This window comes from Nannospalax galili, unplaced genomic scaffold, assembly GCF_000622305.1.
Source record: "Nannospalax galili isolate Female #2095 unplaced genomic scaffold, S.galili_v1.0 scaffold158, whole genome shotgun sequence".
Classification (NCBI taxonomy): domain Eukaryota; kingdom Metazoa; phylum Chordata; class Mammalia; order Rodentia; family Spalacidae; genus Nannospalax; species Nannospalax galili.
In genome coordinates, this window is record NW_008345290.1 from 1,119,574 (window position 1) to 1,136,010 (window position 16,437).

The 16,437-nt window shown below is 40.4% G+C and overlaps 1 protein-coding gene across 1 annotated transcript in view; it reads left to right on the forward strand.

Moving 5' to 3' along the window:
• Dnah11 (dynein axonemal heavy chain 11) overlaps positions 1–16,437 on the forward strand; it is a 381,221-nt gene that overhangs the window by 66,339 nt on the left and 298,445 nt on the right. The window contains exons 15-20 of the mRNA XM_029567531.1: positions 523–855; positions 1,093–1,344; positions 1,426–1,595; positions 2,506–2,728; positions 8,193–8,309; positions 8,644–8,730. Of these exons, the coding sequence (XP_029423391.1) occupies positions 523–855; positions 1,093–1,344; positions 1,426–1,595; positions 2,506–2,728; positions 8,193–8,309; positions 8,644–8,730 (1,182 nt within the window). The remainder of the gene's footprint in view (positions 1–522; positions 856–1,092; positions 1,345–1,425; positions 1,596–2,505; positions 2,729–8,192; positions 8,310–8,643; positions 8,731–16,437) is intronic.

The window sequence follows — 16,437 nt, forward strand, 5'->3', positions numbered from 1 at the left end:
GGGTGGTTCACCTGCATGGTGGGCAGCACAGCATGCCCAAGAGTAGTCCATAAATTTGAGGGCAACAAACCCATGTGATTCCTGTCTCAGATACTCCAGTGTCCAGAACAATGTTGTCAGAAGGAATAGCTTGGGAAATCTCTTCTTTTTTCTCAAGGCCCTGGAAGAAAAAGTCCAAGACTCCATAAATTAGGGACAGAGTAAGAGCTAGAGCCCAGGTCTAACCCTTCCAGGATTCTCTGAGATCTGTTGCACTTCTTCCTATCTATTTAAAGATAGCAATCTTCATATTGATTTTGCCTTTGAAGGATGCCTTTGGAATGCAGGTTGTATATGAGGCCAACATTATAAAATCCTGTAGAGATCTTTGTCTTCCAGTTCAGGGTTCTACAGCCTTGCATTTGAATGTTGCTGCGTTAAGCACAAAAATTCAGTCCTTTCTTTAACAAGCCAATCCAGTGGAAGGTTTCTCCTTTATATTGATTATTGTTAATTTATTGCCGTTCAATGCTTCACTTCTAGGAAAACCGGAAGTTGTTCAAAGCTGATCCTTCTCTGGATATCTGGAAAATTTATGTTGAATTCATTGACGACATTGTGGTAGAAGGCTTTTTTCAGGCCATTCTGCATGACCTGGACTTCTTCCTGAAGAACACAGAGAAGCAATTGAAACCTGCACCATTTTTTCAAGCACAAATGATCTTAGTGCCCCCAGAGATTGTGTTCAAGCCCCCTTTAGAAAGAGATGCTGGGGATGGCTTCTACGATCTGGTGGAAGAAATGCTGTGTAGCAGTTTCAGAATGTCCGCCCAGGTGGAGCGGGTAGCAGCGCACCTGGAAACTGCAAACTACCAGGTATTTCGTGTGAAAACAGGTACTAACTTGGTATTAATGAACCAAAACCAATCCGGGAGAATGGGAGAAGGAGAAGCACCAGAGGGAAGTTGGTAAAAGTCACACAGGTGTTTTTTTTAAATTTTGTCAAGTAATCTCTCTGAAAAATTACATTGGATAATGTTATGGTACCCATAATTGATATATAAATAAGATTTCCTTGAATAAGAATACTTGCTTGGTTTTCCTCTTGTTTAGAATGACATGGATAACATGTTAGGCCTGGCAGAGGCCCGGCAGGAGATAATGAATAGAGTGGCTGATGTCATCAGCAAAGTCTTGGAGTTCAGAAGTTCCCTGGAGAGCTACGCTTACCTCTGGGTGGACGACCGAGTGGAGGTCATGAAGCACTTTCTCCTGTATGGCCATGCTGTGTCTTCTGAGGACATGGATGCACAGGGAAGTGAGGACATCCTGCAACCGCCAACTCTTGAACAATTCAAAGAACAGGCAAGGAAACCCCTTAGCATTTAAGGCAATTAAGTGGCCTTATACAGAGCTGCTGTAGTTATTTATTTTCCTACTCTGTAGATCGACATTTATGAGGCTTTGTACGTTCAGATGAGCAAGTTCGATGACTTCCGGGTGTTTAATAGTTGGTTCAAGGTGGACATGAAACCTTTCAAGTTGAGTTTGCTGAACGTGATCAAGAAGTGGAGCTGGATGTTTCAGGAGCATCTGCTGAGATTTGTCGTTGACAGGTAGCCTTGTGCTTTGGCATTTGAAACTCTACCAGCTTTTGATAGAAGTTGACTAGTGGGCTGTGAAGTTGACTCAGTCAGTAAGGTGCTTGTCATGCCAGCATGAGGACTGAGTTCAATCTGCGTTCTTGTAAAAAACCAGAGGTGGGGTTTGGGATTTATAGAGCATTTGCCTAGCGAGCACAGGCCCTGGGTTCAGTCCTCAGCTCCAAAAAAAAAAAAAAAGACAAAAAAGCTAGAGGTGGTGGAATCTGCTTGTAATCCCAGCAGAGGTGAGGTTGAGGGAGAAACATGACTCAAATCTAGGTGGATGTCATGTGAAGAATGACACCTGAACTTTGCTTTTAACCTTTATAGACCCAGGCTCAGCTCTCTTTCTCTCTCTCTCTCTCTCTCTCTCTCTCTCTCTCTCACACACACACACACACACACACAAAGTTGAATGCTTTGTAGCCAACATATTAATTTCATGAACATTGTGTTGCTCATTTGAGAACAGAGAAAGCAAATAATGTTTATACATAATGAAAATGAGATTGTGTCAAGCCTTATACATGCTACAGTATGAATGAGCTTTGAAAGCCTTCCATCAGGTAAAAGAAACCAAATACTGTAGTACACCTACTTGTGTAGCTCCATTTATATGAAGTATCCAGAATAAATGACCCACAGAGACAGAATGATTGGTATTTGTCAAGGGTTAGAGTGAGACTTGGCTGAGTGTGGGGGGAGGACTGTGGGGAATGACATGATTGGATGATTAGCGTGCAACGCACTTATCTAGAAATGGACATGTGAGTCGTTTCTGTCTTTCTGCTATTGTGGATAGTGTGGCTTTGAACTTGGTGTTAATGCTAAATGTTTTCATGAACTTAGCCTGGGTATCTATGTGTATATTTGTTTTTAACAGTTTGAATGAGCTACAGGGATTTATCAAGCAGACAGATGCAGGGCTTCAGAGAGAATTGAGCGAAGGTGATCACAGTGGCTTAGTTGACATCATGGGGCATCTTCTAGCTGTAAGAAGCCGACAGAGAGCTACTGATGAGCTCTTTGAACCTCTGAAAGAAACCATCACACTGCTGGAAAGCTATGGCCAGAAGATGCCCAAGCAGGTCTATGCTCAGATGGAGGTAAGTACTGAGTAAAATAAGCACAGTGACCAGCAGCTGAGCACACCTTCAGCCGAGTCTGTGATGCGCACTCTTCACTGTCTGTACTACGGTGTTTTGATTGTACAGGTTAAGAATCTGAAGCTGAAGGAAATTAATTTTTCAAGGTCATAGAAGTAGTAAAGGCCAGCACTCAGCTGTGTGCTTCATGAGAAAATACTCTCTCTCAACCACGTGCCACACCGTCCTCCCCGGAGCTGTCTATGTAGAAGACAGCCTCTCGGTTGCTCCTGAGTCCTGGTCTTAACCATCGCTTTTATGTGTGCAATCTATCCATGCTGTTTTTTATTCCCAGTTGCCTGTCAGTTGAGAAGCGTCTTAATCTTGGAAATATACTATGGACATAAGAATAAAGAATAAGCTGGGTGTGGTGGTGCATGCCTTTAATCCCAGCACTTGGGAGGCAGAGGCAGGCGAATCTCTGTGAGTTCGAGGGCCAGCCTGGTCTACATAGAGAGTTCCAGGCCAACTGGGGCTACAGGGAGACCCTGTCTCAAAGACCAAAAAATAAATAAAAATAAAAATAAAAATAAATAAATAAATGAAGGCTGGAGAGATGACTCGGTGGTTAAGAGGACTGGCTGCTCTTGTGGAGGACCCAGGTTTGATTCCCAACACCCACATGGCAGCTAACAGCTGTCCATAACTCCAGTTACAGGGGATCCGATGGCCTCTTCTGTCCTCCACAGGCATTGCACAACATGGGTGCACTTAACATACATGCAGGCAATACACTCAATACACATAAATTTTTGAAAAAAAAGAATAAATTTATGGAGCCTGGTTGCACAGAGAAATCACTGTCTTTCTCAATCATAGTTCTGTTCATGTGTTCTGTGTTCTGGAAACATTTTGTGGTCACTGTGTGCCAGATGATGAGCAAAGTCTTGTTAATTATAACTGAACATGTGAACAAAAATCTCACAATTGAGGCTCTGCTGCCCTGCCCATATTGAGGTTCTATAAATAGTGAAGTGGGGATAGGTTTACTTTTAATCTCATAAATGGGATTGATTAGTAGACACATTAAATCAAGCAACTTACGTTGAAATCTAGGTCACCTAGTTTAGTGATCAGAGCACACAATTCAAGTTAATGTATATGTACTTTTTAGTTTGTGTGTGTGTGTGTGTGTGTGCGCGTGCGCGCACACACACATGCATGAAAGTGAGTGCTCATGTGTCTGTGAGGAGGCCAGACAAGAACATCAGGTATCCTGCTCTATCATTCTCCACCTGATTCCATTGAAATGGGATCTTCCACTAAACTTGGAGCTAGGCCAGCAGCAGCAAGCCCTGCACTTCTCTTGTCTCTATTCCCTGTGGTGCTAGGGCTATAGGCATGCCTGTAGCCACTCCTGATTTAACTCAGTGCTAGAATTCAAACTCAGGTTCTTATGTGTGTACAGAAAGTGCTCTTACCCATAGAGTTGTGTCTCCCATCCCAAGATTTAATATTCACTATTGTAGGAGACTCTTATCTGTCTGCCTTAGAAAACTAGGTCATATCTCAGAACACACTTCCTTTTTGGTAAAATATTTCTTGTGATTCTTTGATGTCTAAATACGCTATTTCCTTCCAAGTTCTTTTTTATGAAATTGACAGTCAAGTTAACACAAAAGTAATATTTTAAATGTACAATTCATTAGCATTTAGTACATTCACAGTGTATGCACTGCACCCATTTGCTGTCTCTCTTCATGATCCTCTACCCCAGCAAGTCCTGCTTTCCAGCCCTTGGCAATTGCCAATCATTTCTGTCTTGGAGAGTTTGCTCACTCTAGGTATTTCATATAAAGTTGATAAAACATGACCTTTTTGACTTATTTCACCCCATGTATTGTTTTTGAGGTTTATTCACTTTGTAGCATGTATCAGTATTTTGTTGCATTTTTTGGTTGAATAATGTTCCATTGTGAGCCTGTACCACATGAGTCAAACCATCTACCTGCTGAGGGACCTAAGACTTTCCTTCTTCCTTTTGTGAATCATGCTGCATGTGAGTATTTAAATACCTGTTTTTATTTCTCCCTGGCATACACTTAGGAGTGGAACTGCTGGCTTATGTGGCAATTCTATGTGTAACTTTTTAGGAATTGTCAAATTGATTTCCACAGTGGTAACACCATTTTATATCCTGTATTTTGTTTTAAGAGGACTAAACAAAAATAATGTACTTGCAGTAGCTCTCTTGACTAAAAAGTTCACAAAGAATTACTGTGCATGAATTATTCTGTGTAAGGTGTTAGACACAGAGCAAGAAGACCAACTGGGACCATAGATACCTAGTAAGATGGAGAGAGAAAATATCGGCATAACATCAACTTCTCTCATAAGGAAGATTTGGATATTGTTTGAATCAGATCTCAGACCTTGCCACATATCCCAGAGAAGCCTGTTATGACATAGTCACTCACTTTAGTTATAACCTCCAGAATTTGCATTATATAAGTTTGATTCTTTCCTTAAGGTTCTTATTGTATTGAAAACATTAGGTTTCAAAATCAAGACATTTTTAGCTATGAATGTATCACTGTGCAGGTGATATGGATGGGTCAGGAGGAAAAGTAGGATTCAAGTTAATGTGGAAGGAACAGAATCCAAATTTTATTTTAATTAAACAACGTGGGCAGTTAATGTTTCTCCTTTATTATCATAAAGTCACAGAAGTTCTCAATTAGTTGTCTGTGCTTAGTTCTATGATTAAAAACAAAACAAAAAGCACCTTAGATGTGCCTGTACCCCTGAAAGTTTAGGCATCATTTCTTCAAGATCATGGACATCTACCTTCAACAGAGTGGTTTCTAGGTGGAGTGTCTTTTTAGTAGATCAGCTCTTTGCATTTCTGTCATTCCAATTTTAATTCAGTTCTTGATACTCCTGACCTCAGTCACAGCAGTAGCTGCCTGACTGACCTCATTCCTCTTCATACCCCATCTAGAGTCTTTTCTGAGGTGCTCACCCACAGTTCTTATCAGCTCTTTCCTGACCACCACCTTCAGGTATGCCTTCTGATACTTGAGTTTCCATGTGAGCCCATCCTCCCTGTCCTGCTTTGGTGGCCACACCTCAAAGAGGCTCATCCTTACAACCTGTGCTTGTTGAAATTCAATCATTCCGTGTGTGTGTGTGTGTGTGTGCGTGTGTGTGTATGTGTGTGTGTGTGTGATGCATGTGTGTGGGGTTGTATACCTATGCATGGAAGCCAGAGAAGGACAGTGAGTGTCCTGCTTTGTCACTCTCCACCTTACCCCCTTGAGGCAGGGTCTCTCATTGAACCTAGAACTTGATGCTTGCAGCCAGGCTGGCTAGCCAACAACCCAAGCGATCTTCCTATTGTCCCTTTCACCTCCAGTAGCCTCCAGTATTGGAATTACAGGTATGGATATCATGCTTGGAACTTGGGTTTTTATGCTTCCATAGCAAGCGTTCTTACCCACTGAGCCATCTCCCCAGCCCCATGGAATCATCCCTTTGTGTCTCATATTAAGTTACCTCCTCCTTAAGTTGGAGCCTATCCATTAGGGATTTAGAGATTATCTGATCTTTGTTTTTCAAGAAAACGTATTTGCATCAAATAAAAGGGTATTTGGAGTCCACAAGCATGTAGCAGATCCACTGTGTTTGAAGAAAGTAAGGGGCCTGTAACCCTGCTTGGTTTCCCAGCCATGACTTCTGATGGGATACTGGGTGATACTGGGAATGAATTTGGGGTTTTTGGTTGCTGTTTGAAACAGTGTCATGTATCTTGGGTTGGCCTCAAACTAGATGTCTGGTCAAGGATGACCTGAATTTGTGATCCTTCTGTGTCTGTCTTCTGAGTGCTTGGATTATAGGCATGCACCACCACACCACAACTGGCTTTAGATGGTAGTGGGGATAGATAGAATCCAGGGTTACAAGATGAGGCTTTTAATGAGAGGAGACACAAGATGGGAGCATAAGGGTTTAGAGCACAGGTCTCTTGCTTCCTGAATTGGTTTGGAGTTCCTGTCACAATACTGCATTGCCCCTTAACTGTATCGATCCCATTACTGGCCTGCTGGAGGATGTTAGCACATTGTGGCATGTACAGTAGCTAATGAGCATGCCTCCTGCATGCTCTGATAGATTCTATACCAATTTAAGTCAAAGAAGGTGTTTTACCTCTGAAGCACCCGGTTCCACACTGCATCTACTTAGTTCAGTGTTCTCTCCATAATCGGCAGTTACTGAATTGTTCATCAAATATTTATTGAGGGTTACAAAACAGTCTGTAGAACCTTTGGATTCTGCCCTTCAGCTCAACAAGCAGCATCCTTGTCACTATGGGTGGTTTTGTATGGCAAAACAAATTCAGTGTCCTAGGAGACAACCCAGAGAGGCAACGCTTTGTTAGTGTGGACACAGGAACACTCTTCCATGGTAATTATGTATCATGGCTCTTCAAAGAAAGTCAGTTGCCTTTTTACCTGTTTGCACAGTAGGCAGGGAGGGCAGAGTGGAGTTGGTCCTGAACTGTTTGTTGCTGCCTTTGTTCAGCATCAAGTAGAATTGACCTTAACTTTGCCTCTTTTTAAAACCTTTCAAAAAATCCTCCTCATCTATATGGACCAACTTCAGTGCTAAAACTTGCCATCAACAGCAAGTGTAGAGAGAGCCCTGGGAGCCAGAGTAAAGTGAGGAAGCGATAGAATCATCCTGGAGTTTTCCTCCACCAAAGTTTCAAAGCACCTTCTTTTATTTTAAACAACTCATTAAATTGATAAATATGCCTGGCTTCTATTTCTAGTTGTTAGAAACCAGCAAAGTCAAGGCTAGAGTAATTTAACTGTGTGTGTGTGTGTGTGTGTGTGTTCATGTACATGTGGAGGCCCAGAGGTCGATGTTGGGTGTCTTGCTCAATTATTCTTGACCTGGCTTTTTAGACAAAGTCTTTCATTAAACCTTTCATTAAATGAAAGACAGTCTTTCATTCACCAATTTGACTGGACTAGCTGGCCTGTGAGCTCCAGGGGTTCTCCCGGCTCTGCCTCCCCAGTGCTGGGATCACAGGCCCATACCATCATACCCAACTTTTTATGTGTGTGCTGGGGTTGGATCCAAACTCAGGTGGGTGGTCCTCATGCTTGCACAGCAAGTGCTCTACTGACCGGGCCATCTCCCCAGCCCACACAGCTTCAATTTTATTCCTACAACAGCAAAATTATTTGAAGATTTGTCCTTAGTCTGAGGATTTTTACTGATTCTAAGGTGAGAGCCACTGGTGCATTCATGGAAGATGCCCAGGTTTTAAACCCTTTCATTACTTTGGTCCATTTGATTTGCATAAATTCCTTCTAAAACACATCATGGGTCAGAGGAGGGGAATAAGAACCACTTGATCTTATGGAGTTGAATTGTTTTAGGAATTGAAGCAACTTAATTTGTTCCTTTGTTTTTATAGGAATTACCTGAGAGATGGGAAACCACTAAAAAGATTGCAGCCACAGTCAGACACGAAGTCTCACCACTCCAAAATGCAGAAGTCACACTTATTAGGAAAAAATGTATTTTGTTTGATGTAAGTTAGTTAACAAGTTTGTGCTTTTTTAAAAAAATATTTTATTATTTTTGTTTTATGTGTATGAGTGTTATGCCTGCATGTAAGTAAGTACACCCGTGTTGTGCAATGCCCGAGGAGGACAGAAGAGGCTGTTGGATCCCCTGGAACTGGAGTTATGGACCATTGTTAGCTGCCAAGTGGGTGCTGGGATTCGAACCCAGCTCTTCTGCAAGAACAGTGTTCTTAACCACTGAGCCATCTCTCCAGCCCCAGTGCTTGTTTGTTTTTAAGAAAAGTTTTATAAGGATAATTGAAACTATTTGATTGAAATTCACTTTTTTTTCCTGATTAGGAAAAGCAGACAGAGTTCAGAGAAAGATTCAGAAGTTGTGCCCCTCTTGGATTTAAGGCAGAAAACCCATACTCAGTGCTTGATAAGGTAATATAGTTCTCAACTATCTTGGGTGCATAACAGTAAACATTAAAAAAATGAATTTTGTTTTTACTAACTGATATTGTTTTAAATCACATTTCCCCCACACACTATTGTTTTCAAAGTAATCATGCTAATGAAAGTAACAGCCGACTTGGTGTTGAGCACTTAGAACATGTCAAGAATTTTGTCAAGGCCTGAGATGGTAGCACATGCCTTTAGTTCCCTGCACTTGAGAGGCAGAGGCAGGCAGATCTCTGTGAGGTGGAGGCCAGGCTGATCTACATAGCAAATTCCAAGCCTCCTGAAGCTACAGGGAGACCCTTGTCTCAAAAGACCAAAAAAATTTTTTTTTGTCAAGCCACCATTGGTGGCACAGGCCTATAAACCTGGCTACTTGTGAGGCTGAGGTAGGAGGATCACAAAGTTCAAGGCCTGCTTGGTTTACAGACTGAATTTAAGCCTAGCCAGAGCAATTTAATGAGATCCTGTCTCAAAGAGGACAGGAATATAGCTTAGTGTAGAGAAAGCTTGTCTCGCTTGTGGAAGAAGCTTTGGGTTCAATCCTCAACACACACACACACATACACAGTGGGGAGGGGATAAAATTTTTGTTAAGCACAGTGCATTTTGTTTGATTATCACAGTAGTTCTCTGATACAGCTTCAATTACTCGCCATTCAGATAAAGAAACCAGCTTATCATTCCATAATTTATTGGAGATTACCAAGTTAGTAAATTTCAAAAATAGGATTAAAATTCTATCTAAATCTTTTTAAAAAAAATTAGCAATTCTAACAACTGTACTGCTTCCTATGGGATAACTCTTTCCTTTTTTCTTTTCTTTTTTTTTTTGTAGTAGAGATTGAACACATGGCTGTGTGTGCTAAGTTCAACACCTGAGCACCTCTAGCCCGCTGACTGTGACTTTTGATGCAAAAGCACAGCTCTCGCCTCAAAGGGAATAAGATATAGTTTATTCTGGAGCCAAATATGAGTGACCACGGCCTGGAAACACCCATTTAGGTTACCCCAAATTCCATGTTCTAAAATGGTAACAGTTTCATGAAGTTTTTATAGTAATAGAATAAAAAAAGCCATAAATCAAGATACTTTTCAAATACACTGGTGCTGACATCAGAGAGTTGAGTTATAACAAAGTGGGGAGAATCTTGTCATGGATGCTATCCGACAGGCTTCTTAGCCCTTGGGTTGGTGACACATCTCAAAAGGATGTTAGATCAGACACAGGAGTGGGCAAGGATTGGCTATTAAGAAGCTAAAGATAGCCCAAGATAAATTGTAATTAAGCCCTGGACCTGTAGCATTCCAAACTCTCCAGTCATTGATGTTCTAATTAGTTGATGAACCTTGCAGAAAGCTCAGTTTGAAGATGCAGAGTTTTTTGTTTGTTTGTTTGTTTTGTTTTTTTCTGGTAACTTTCACACTTTTTTAAAATCAAAATCTTGTGCATTTCATACAATACATCCTAATCATATTTAGACCCCCCATACCCACCCCCATAGCCTTTCCACCAGATTTCATGCATTCTGTCAAATGTGTTAAGGCCTATTGAGTCAAATTAGTATACCTAGATGTCCTTCTGTGTGAGTACATCCACTAGAGCCTGTTCAGCCTATCTAGTCACTCCCCTAAAGAAGATCAACTCTCCCTCACCCAACAGTAATCAGCTGCCAATAGTTCCTTGGCTAAGGTTGGGGCCTGCTGCCTATTTCCGCAGTTCCACTCTAGGTTTTTGTCTGAATCAGCATGGTCCAAGTGAGAAAATGTGTTTGTGAGGTTGAGGACATTTAGACCTCTTCCTGCTGGGACTCTTCCTGAGTTCTCCTTTGTGCTCCTGCCTTGTTCTGCTTCATGTTGGACATGATCTTTTGATTGAGAATGGTTGTCCAAATTAACACTGCTCTTACCTCACTTTCCAAATTTTGCTTTGAATTGAAACTTAATTGGTTTTAACTGTATTCAGAAAACACCATTCTATAGCCTAAGGTCTTCTCTTTTCATCTGGCTGAAGATAATTAGTTTATATTCATTGAAAAGGAGTAGGTTAACATATGCTAATAAAGGATTTTTAAAAGACTGTGTCTAAATTCCAGGTGGTCTGAACAGATTGTGGAGAGGAAAATGTTTTTTTTTCTTTTATTTATTTATTTATTTTTATTTTATATGTATGCATGTGTTACCTGCATGTAGGTAAGTGCACCCATGTCGTGCAATGCCTGTGGAGGTCAGAAGAGGCTGTCGGATCCCCTGGGACTGGATTTACAGACAATGTCAGCTGCCATGTGGGTGCTGGATTTGAACTCAGGTCTTCTGCAAGAAGAACCAGTGTTCTTAACCACTGAGCCATCTCTCCAGCCCTGGGAAAGTGGTTTTTACTCGACTAACCAATATATTGTCTGCAAACATTTATGACAAATATGTATTGCACCTCAGCAGTTCCATGCACATTGTAGCAGCTTATAGTTATGTATTTAATAGTGAAAGGTGCTTGTCCTGTGTCTTTCAGGAAATGTGAAAGGATATTTTAAATCAAATAGAGTCAGGTTACTCTGGGTGTTTTTTCAGCATGTGAATCTAATGTTTTTCTAAAGAGAGTCAACCAAATTGACACACGTTCTTGTCCTGGGGTGGCATGGGAGACCCTAGTACTCCAAACATCTCACCCTACAAGCAGAAGCCATTAACCTTCTAGAAACAAGGGAGTGTAGACTATGGCTGATTTCTTTCTTTTTTTCAAAAAAATTTATTATTTTTATTTTATGTGTATGCGTGTATTGCCTGCACGTAGGTAGGTGCACCCGTGTTGTGCAATGCCCACCTAGGTCAGAATTGCTGTTGGATCCCCTGGAACTGGAGTTACAGACAGTTGTTAGCTGCCATGTGGGTGCTGGGATTCGAACCCGGGTCTTCTGCAAGAACAACCAGTGTTCTTAACTGCTGAACCATCTTTCCAGCCCCTCTTTCTTTCTTTCTTTCTTTCTTTCTTTCTTTCTTTCTTTCAAAAAAAATCTTTCTCTTTCTTTCTTTCTTTCTTTCTTTCTTCTTTCTTTTTGTTTTTGTTTTTGTTTTTTTTTTAAACAGTGAGATTTCTTAGTGAAGTGCTGGATTTTATTCAGAACTAAAGATAAACAATTGATAACATGACTAGGTATATCTTTGTAGCAAAGTAGTAGGAAATAAGAAAATGACTAAAGACAAAAAGAATGTTGGCTTTGGAGACTACATAGACATTGTGAAAGGCCCTCTTTTTTTAAAAAAAGTTTTATTTTAAATTATGTGTACATGTGTATGTATGCACATGTGTGAGTACAGTGCCTGTGGAAGCCAGAAGAGGGTATCAGATCTCTGGAACTGGAATTATAGATGGTTGTGAGTCACCATGCGGGTGCTGGAAACTAAACCCAGGTCCTCTACAAGAGCATCAAATGCTTGTAGCCATTTCTCCAGCCTCTGTGAGAGGCCCTCTTGCATAAAAGAGATGCTGAATACATCTTCACACGTGTATAACTATGAACCTATGGCTGTGCTCACCTGAATATGAGAGAAATCTCTAATGGGAAGGGCAAATGGAGTATTTGAAAATAGGTTGGAAAACAAAGGCAGGTGTCAAAGTTATGCTGATGTAGGGACGTGTGAACATTCTGAGAGCCTACAGCTTTGAGATGAACACTTCTGTGACAAGCAGAAAGTGCTTGTATCGTAGCAAACCATGCCCTCAATGAGGCTGGGCTAGAAAAGTCTAGTCTGCAGCCTGCATGGAGAGCCTCTGTGGTTCCTCTTAAGTCCTTGCTTGGGCTCAGCATATGGTGAAGGAAGAGGAAAAGTTCCCACTGGGAATCTATTAACAGGAGTCTATATGAGCTTCTGGTTTACTTTATGCTATCCAGAGATTAGGGAATTTCCAGGTCAGGAAGTTGAAATGGTCCCAAGTAGCTCTTTTTAGGACTTCATAGAAGCACACTCAGATTATCTCTGGAAAACTTGGTCTTATTTCAGTGTCCTCATGGAACAACAGATGAAGTTCAGTCAAGTAATAGTTCACAATAAAGTAATACATAACCATCATACATGAGTTCCTTGTACAGAGCCATATGAATCTTCAGATACTACTAGTGAGAAAATGAGCAAATGGGAAAAAATGAACAAGTACCAGTTTTGAGTTTATCAAACATGATCATTGAATTTAGAAAAGTATCAGATACTTAAGGAGATGGAAATTATAGTTTAAGAAATACAGCTCAGGGACTAGAGGGATGGTTCAGCAGTTAAGAGCACTTAACTGTTTTTGCAGAGGACCCAAGTTTGGTTCCCAGTACTCACCATGGCAGCTAACAACTGTCTGTAACTCCAGTTCCAGGGAATCTGACTCTCTCTTCTGACCTCCATTGTCACTGCATGACATGGGTGGACTTATTATATACATGCAGGCAATGCATGCATTATTTCTATTTTTATGTGTATGCGTGCATTGCCTGCATGTGTTGTGCAATGCCTGCAGAAAACAGAAGAGGCTGTCAGATCCCCTGGAACTGGAGTTACAGACGGTTGTTAGCTGCTATGTGGGTGCTGGGATTTGAACCAGGTCTTCTGCAAGAACAGTGTTCTAATCTGCTGAATCATCTCTCCAGCCCCAAACAAAATGTTTTTTTTTTTTTTTAAAGAAATACAGCTCAGCAGACAGGTTAAGAATTAGCGAAGTGCCTGTCACCTTGGAAGAAAGCACTCAGATGCAGGATATAGACTTAAGGAAATGGAAAATTGGACGAGATTAAGATGCACAAGGGAAGAAACTGGAATGCTCTAATTCCTACATCCTAGAAATGATAATGAAGAGATAGATGATCATTGAGACTTTATCAGGATTGGTTAAAGCATGAATCAATAGATTCCAGTTCACCCAGTCTTAACCAGGATAAATATGAGTCTGTATGTAGACACATCCCAGTGAAGACCAAAGGCAAAGAGAGGTTTTCAATGCAATCAATAAAAGCAGAACTCTTATTAGAAATAGCAATAGACAAGATGCTTTTTGTCAACAGCAACAGAAACCAGAGGGCAGGGAGCAATATCTTCCAACTTCACTAAGTAAAATTGTATTTCGGTGTGAGTAAAAGATAGTATAGATTCACAAAATTGGGATGAACTTACTGCTAACAGAGCACCAAAGTAACTTCTAGTGCTTTTGCCTCTAGAAAAGAAAAGAGCAGCAAAGTGAAATGTTTTCAGAAAGATCAACATGTGGATAGACTTTGGAAAGAAGGATCAGAGACAAAAATGAAGGTTACAGTCTTAGGAATTGAGTCAGGAATGACAGAGAAAGAACTGGGAACAAGATCACAGAGCACAATTAGCATGGAATGAAAGCTCCAGTATAGAATGGATATTCTTTTACAGAAACATAATTTAGGATGTCTCCAGAAATAACAATTGTGGGAAGTGACTATATTCATTATTTTTTCTTATTGTCATGATAAAGTACCTGACAGAAGTAATTAAAAGGTTTCTTTTGGCTCGGGTTTGAAGGTACAGTTCATCATGGCAGGAAGGCATGGCAGCAGGAGTGTGGGGCGGCTGGTTACTCCATGTCTACAGTCAGGAAGCAGAGAGATACCAGTGCTGATGGTCAGCTCATCTCCTCTTAGTAAAGTCTGAGACCTCAGCCCATAGAACGGTGCCACCCACATTGAGGATGGGTTCTCCTATCTTTATTAGGCCAATCTAGAAACTCACAGATATGCCCAAATGTTTGTCTTCTAGTTGATTTTTAGATCCCTTCAAGTTGATAACCAATATTAATCATCACAGTGACATAACTATTAAAATTAATTTATAGGAAAAGAAATAGAAAAAATGTCTACCAGTTAGGACCTGGTGGCTCTTGTACATAAATTCCAGGAAGTTTTCAAGAACCCAATCCCCAAATATGATTCCAGAAATCAGACTGAGCACTCAAAAAATATGTACAATTGTCACAAAAGGACAGTGTGAGAAGGAAAACTGTGCATCAGTTCCTCCTGTGTGCATTGATACAAACATTCTAAACAAAACATAATCCAACTATCCCAATGTCTAGATGAGTCCAGTCCATTCTAAGAAAAAAAAAAGGCAGCTGAAATAATTTATCACATTAACAGACTATGAACAGAAGATTGTACAATGAGTTCAAGAAAACTGCCAGGCGTGGAGGTACTCACCTTTAATCCCAGCACTGGGGAGGCAGAGGCAGGCAGATCTCTGTGAGTTCAAGGCCATCTTGGTCTATATAGTGAGTTCTAGGCCAGCCAGCTACATAGTAAGACCCTGTCTCAAACATGCACATGCACACACACGAAAACTAACAAACTTATCTTTAGATACTCTTGGAAGAAATTTTTAACATAATAAGAAAAATTCTACATAAAACACTATGTCTTAGGTAACATGGAAATTTCAAATAGACTTATTACAATGGTAAAATACAGGAAAAGTATTAATGACCACCAGAGTAGTACTGTAAGGAGTAGAGATTAATGAATTTCATACAGTACCTTGAAAATATAGGCACTCTTTGAAAATATATGTCTATATATAAACATAAAATTTTGTAATTTCTTAGCAAGTTTTAACATTTTAGCATTTAGAAAGACATAAATAGTAATTAACATTTTAAAAAAGAAACTCTGACCCAGGGATCTAGTTCAGTTGGTAGACTGCTTTCCTAGAATGCACAAAGTTCTGGGTTTGATCCCCAGCACCTCATAAGACTAGGCATGTTAGTGCTTGCCTGTAGTCCCACTACCCAGGCAGAGGTAGAAAGATTATAACTTCAAGGTCATCCTTGCTACATAGTAAGTTTGGGGCTAGCCTGGTTACATGAGACCTTATCTTTAAAAAAAGTCAATAAATTAGGTTTGTGGTTTAATTTGTAGTAGGAAAAAGAGGATAAAATTAAGAAAGACATTAAAAGTTATTTAAAACATCTATGAGACTGGAGAGATGGCTCAGCAGTTACAAGCACAGCACAGGCTGCTCTTCCAGTGGACCCAGGTTCAGTTCACAATATCCATGGCAGCTAACAACTATCAGTAGCTCCAGTTCCAGGGAATCTGACCCCTCTTCTGGCCTCTGTGGACATTGCACGACATGGGTGCATACATGCAGGTAAAACACTCATATACATAAAAGCATTTTCTAAACTGGATAAGGAGCACACATGTACACAAATGCATGCATGTATACACATGTACATACAGATCCTTTTATGTGTATGAGGTTTTTCATCAAAATTTCTAAAATCAAGTTTAAAATTTCCAGCCCCAGTGAAGGTATATCTTGTAAAAAATGTAAGCAAGTTTCCAATTTTTGTTATTTTGTCTTTTTATTTTTATTTTTTATTTATTTATTTTTCAGAGCTGAGGTCTGAACCCAGGGCCTTGCATTTGCTAGGCAAGCGCTCTGCCACTGAGCCAAATCCCCAACCCCCAACAAGGTTCTAATTTTTATTTACATGGTAGAAGAGTTCAGCAACAGCTTTGAAGCTGGGGAAATATTGGTCAAAGGCCAAAAAATTTCAGTCAGAAGGAATAAGTTTAAACAATCTTTATCTGATCTCTATAGTCTTACATTTTGCTTCCTGAGAGTCAAACATCACAGATCTAAAGTATTCAAAATAAACCTTGCATCTGTAGTGAACACAGACTTTTTTCTTGT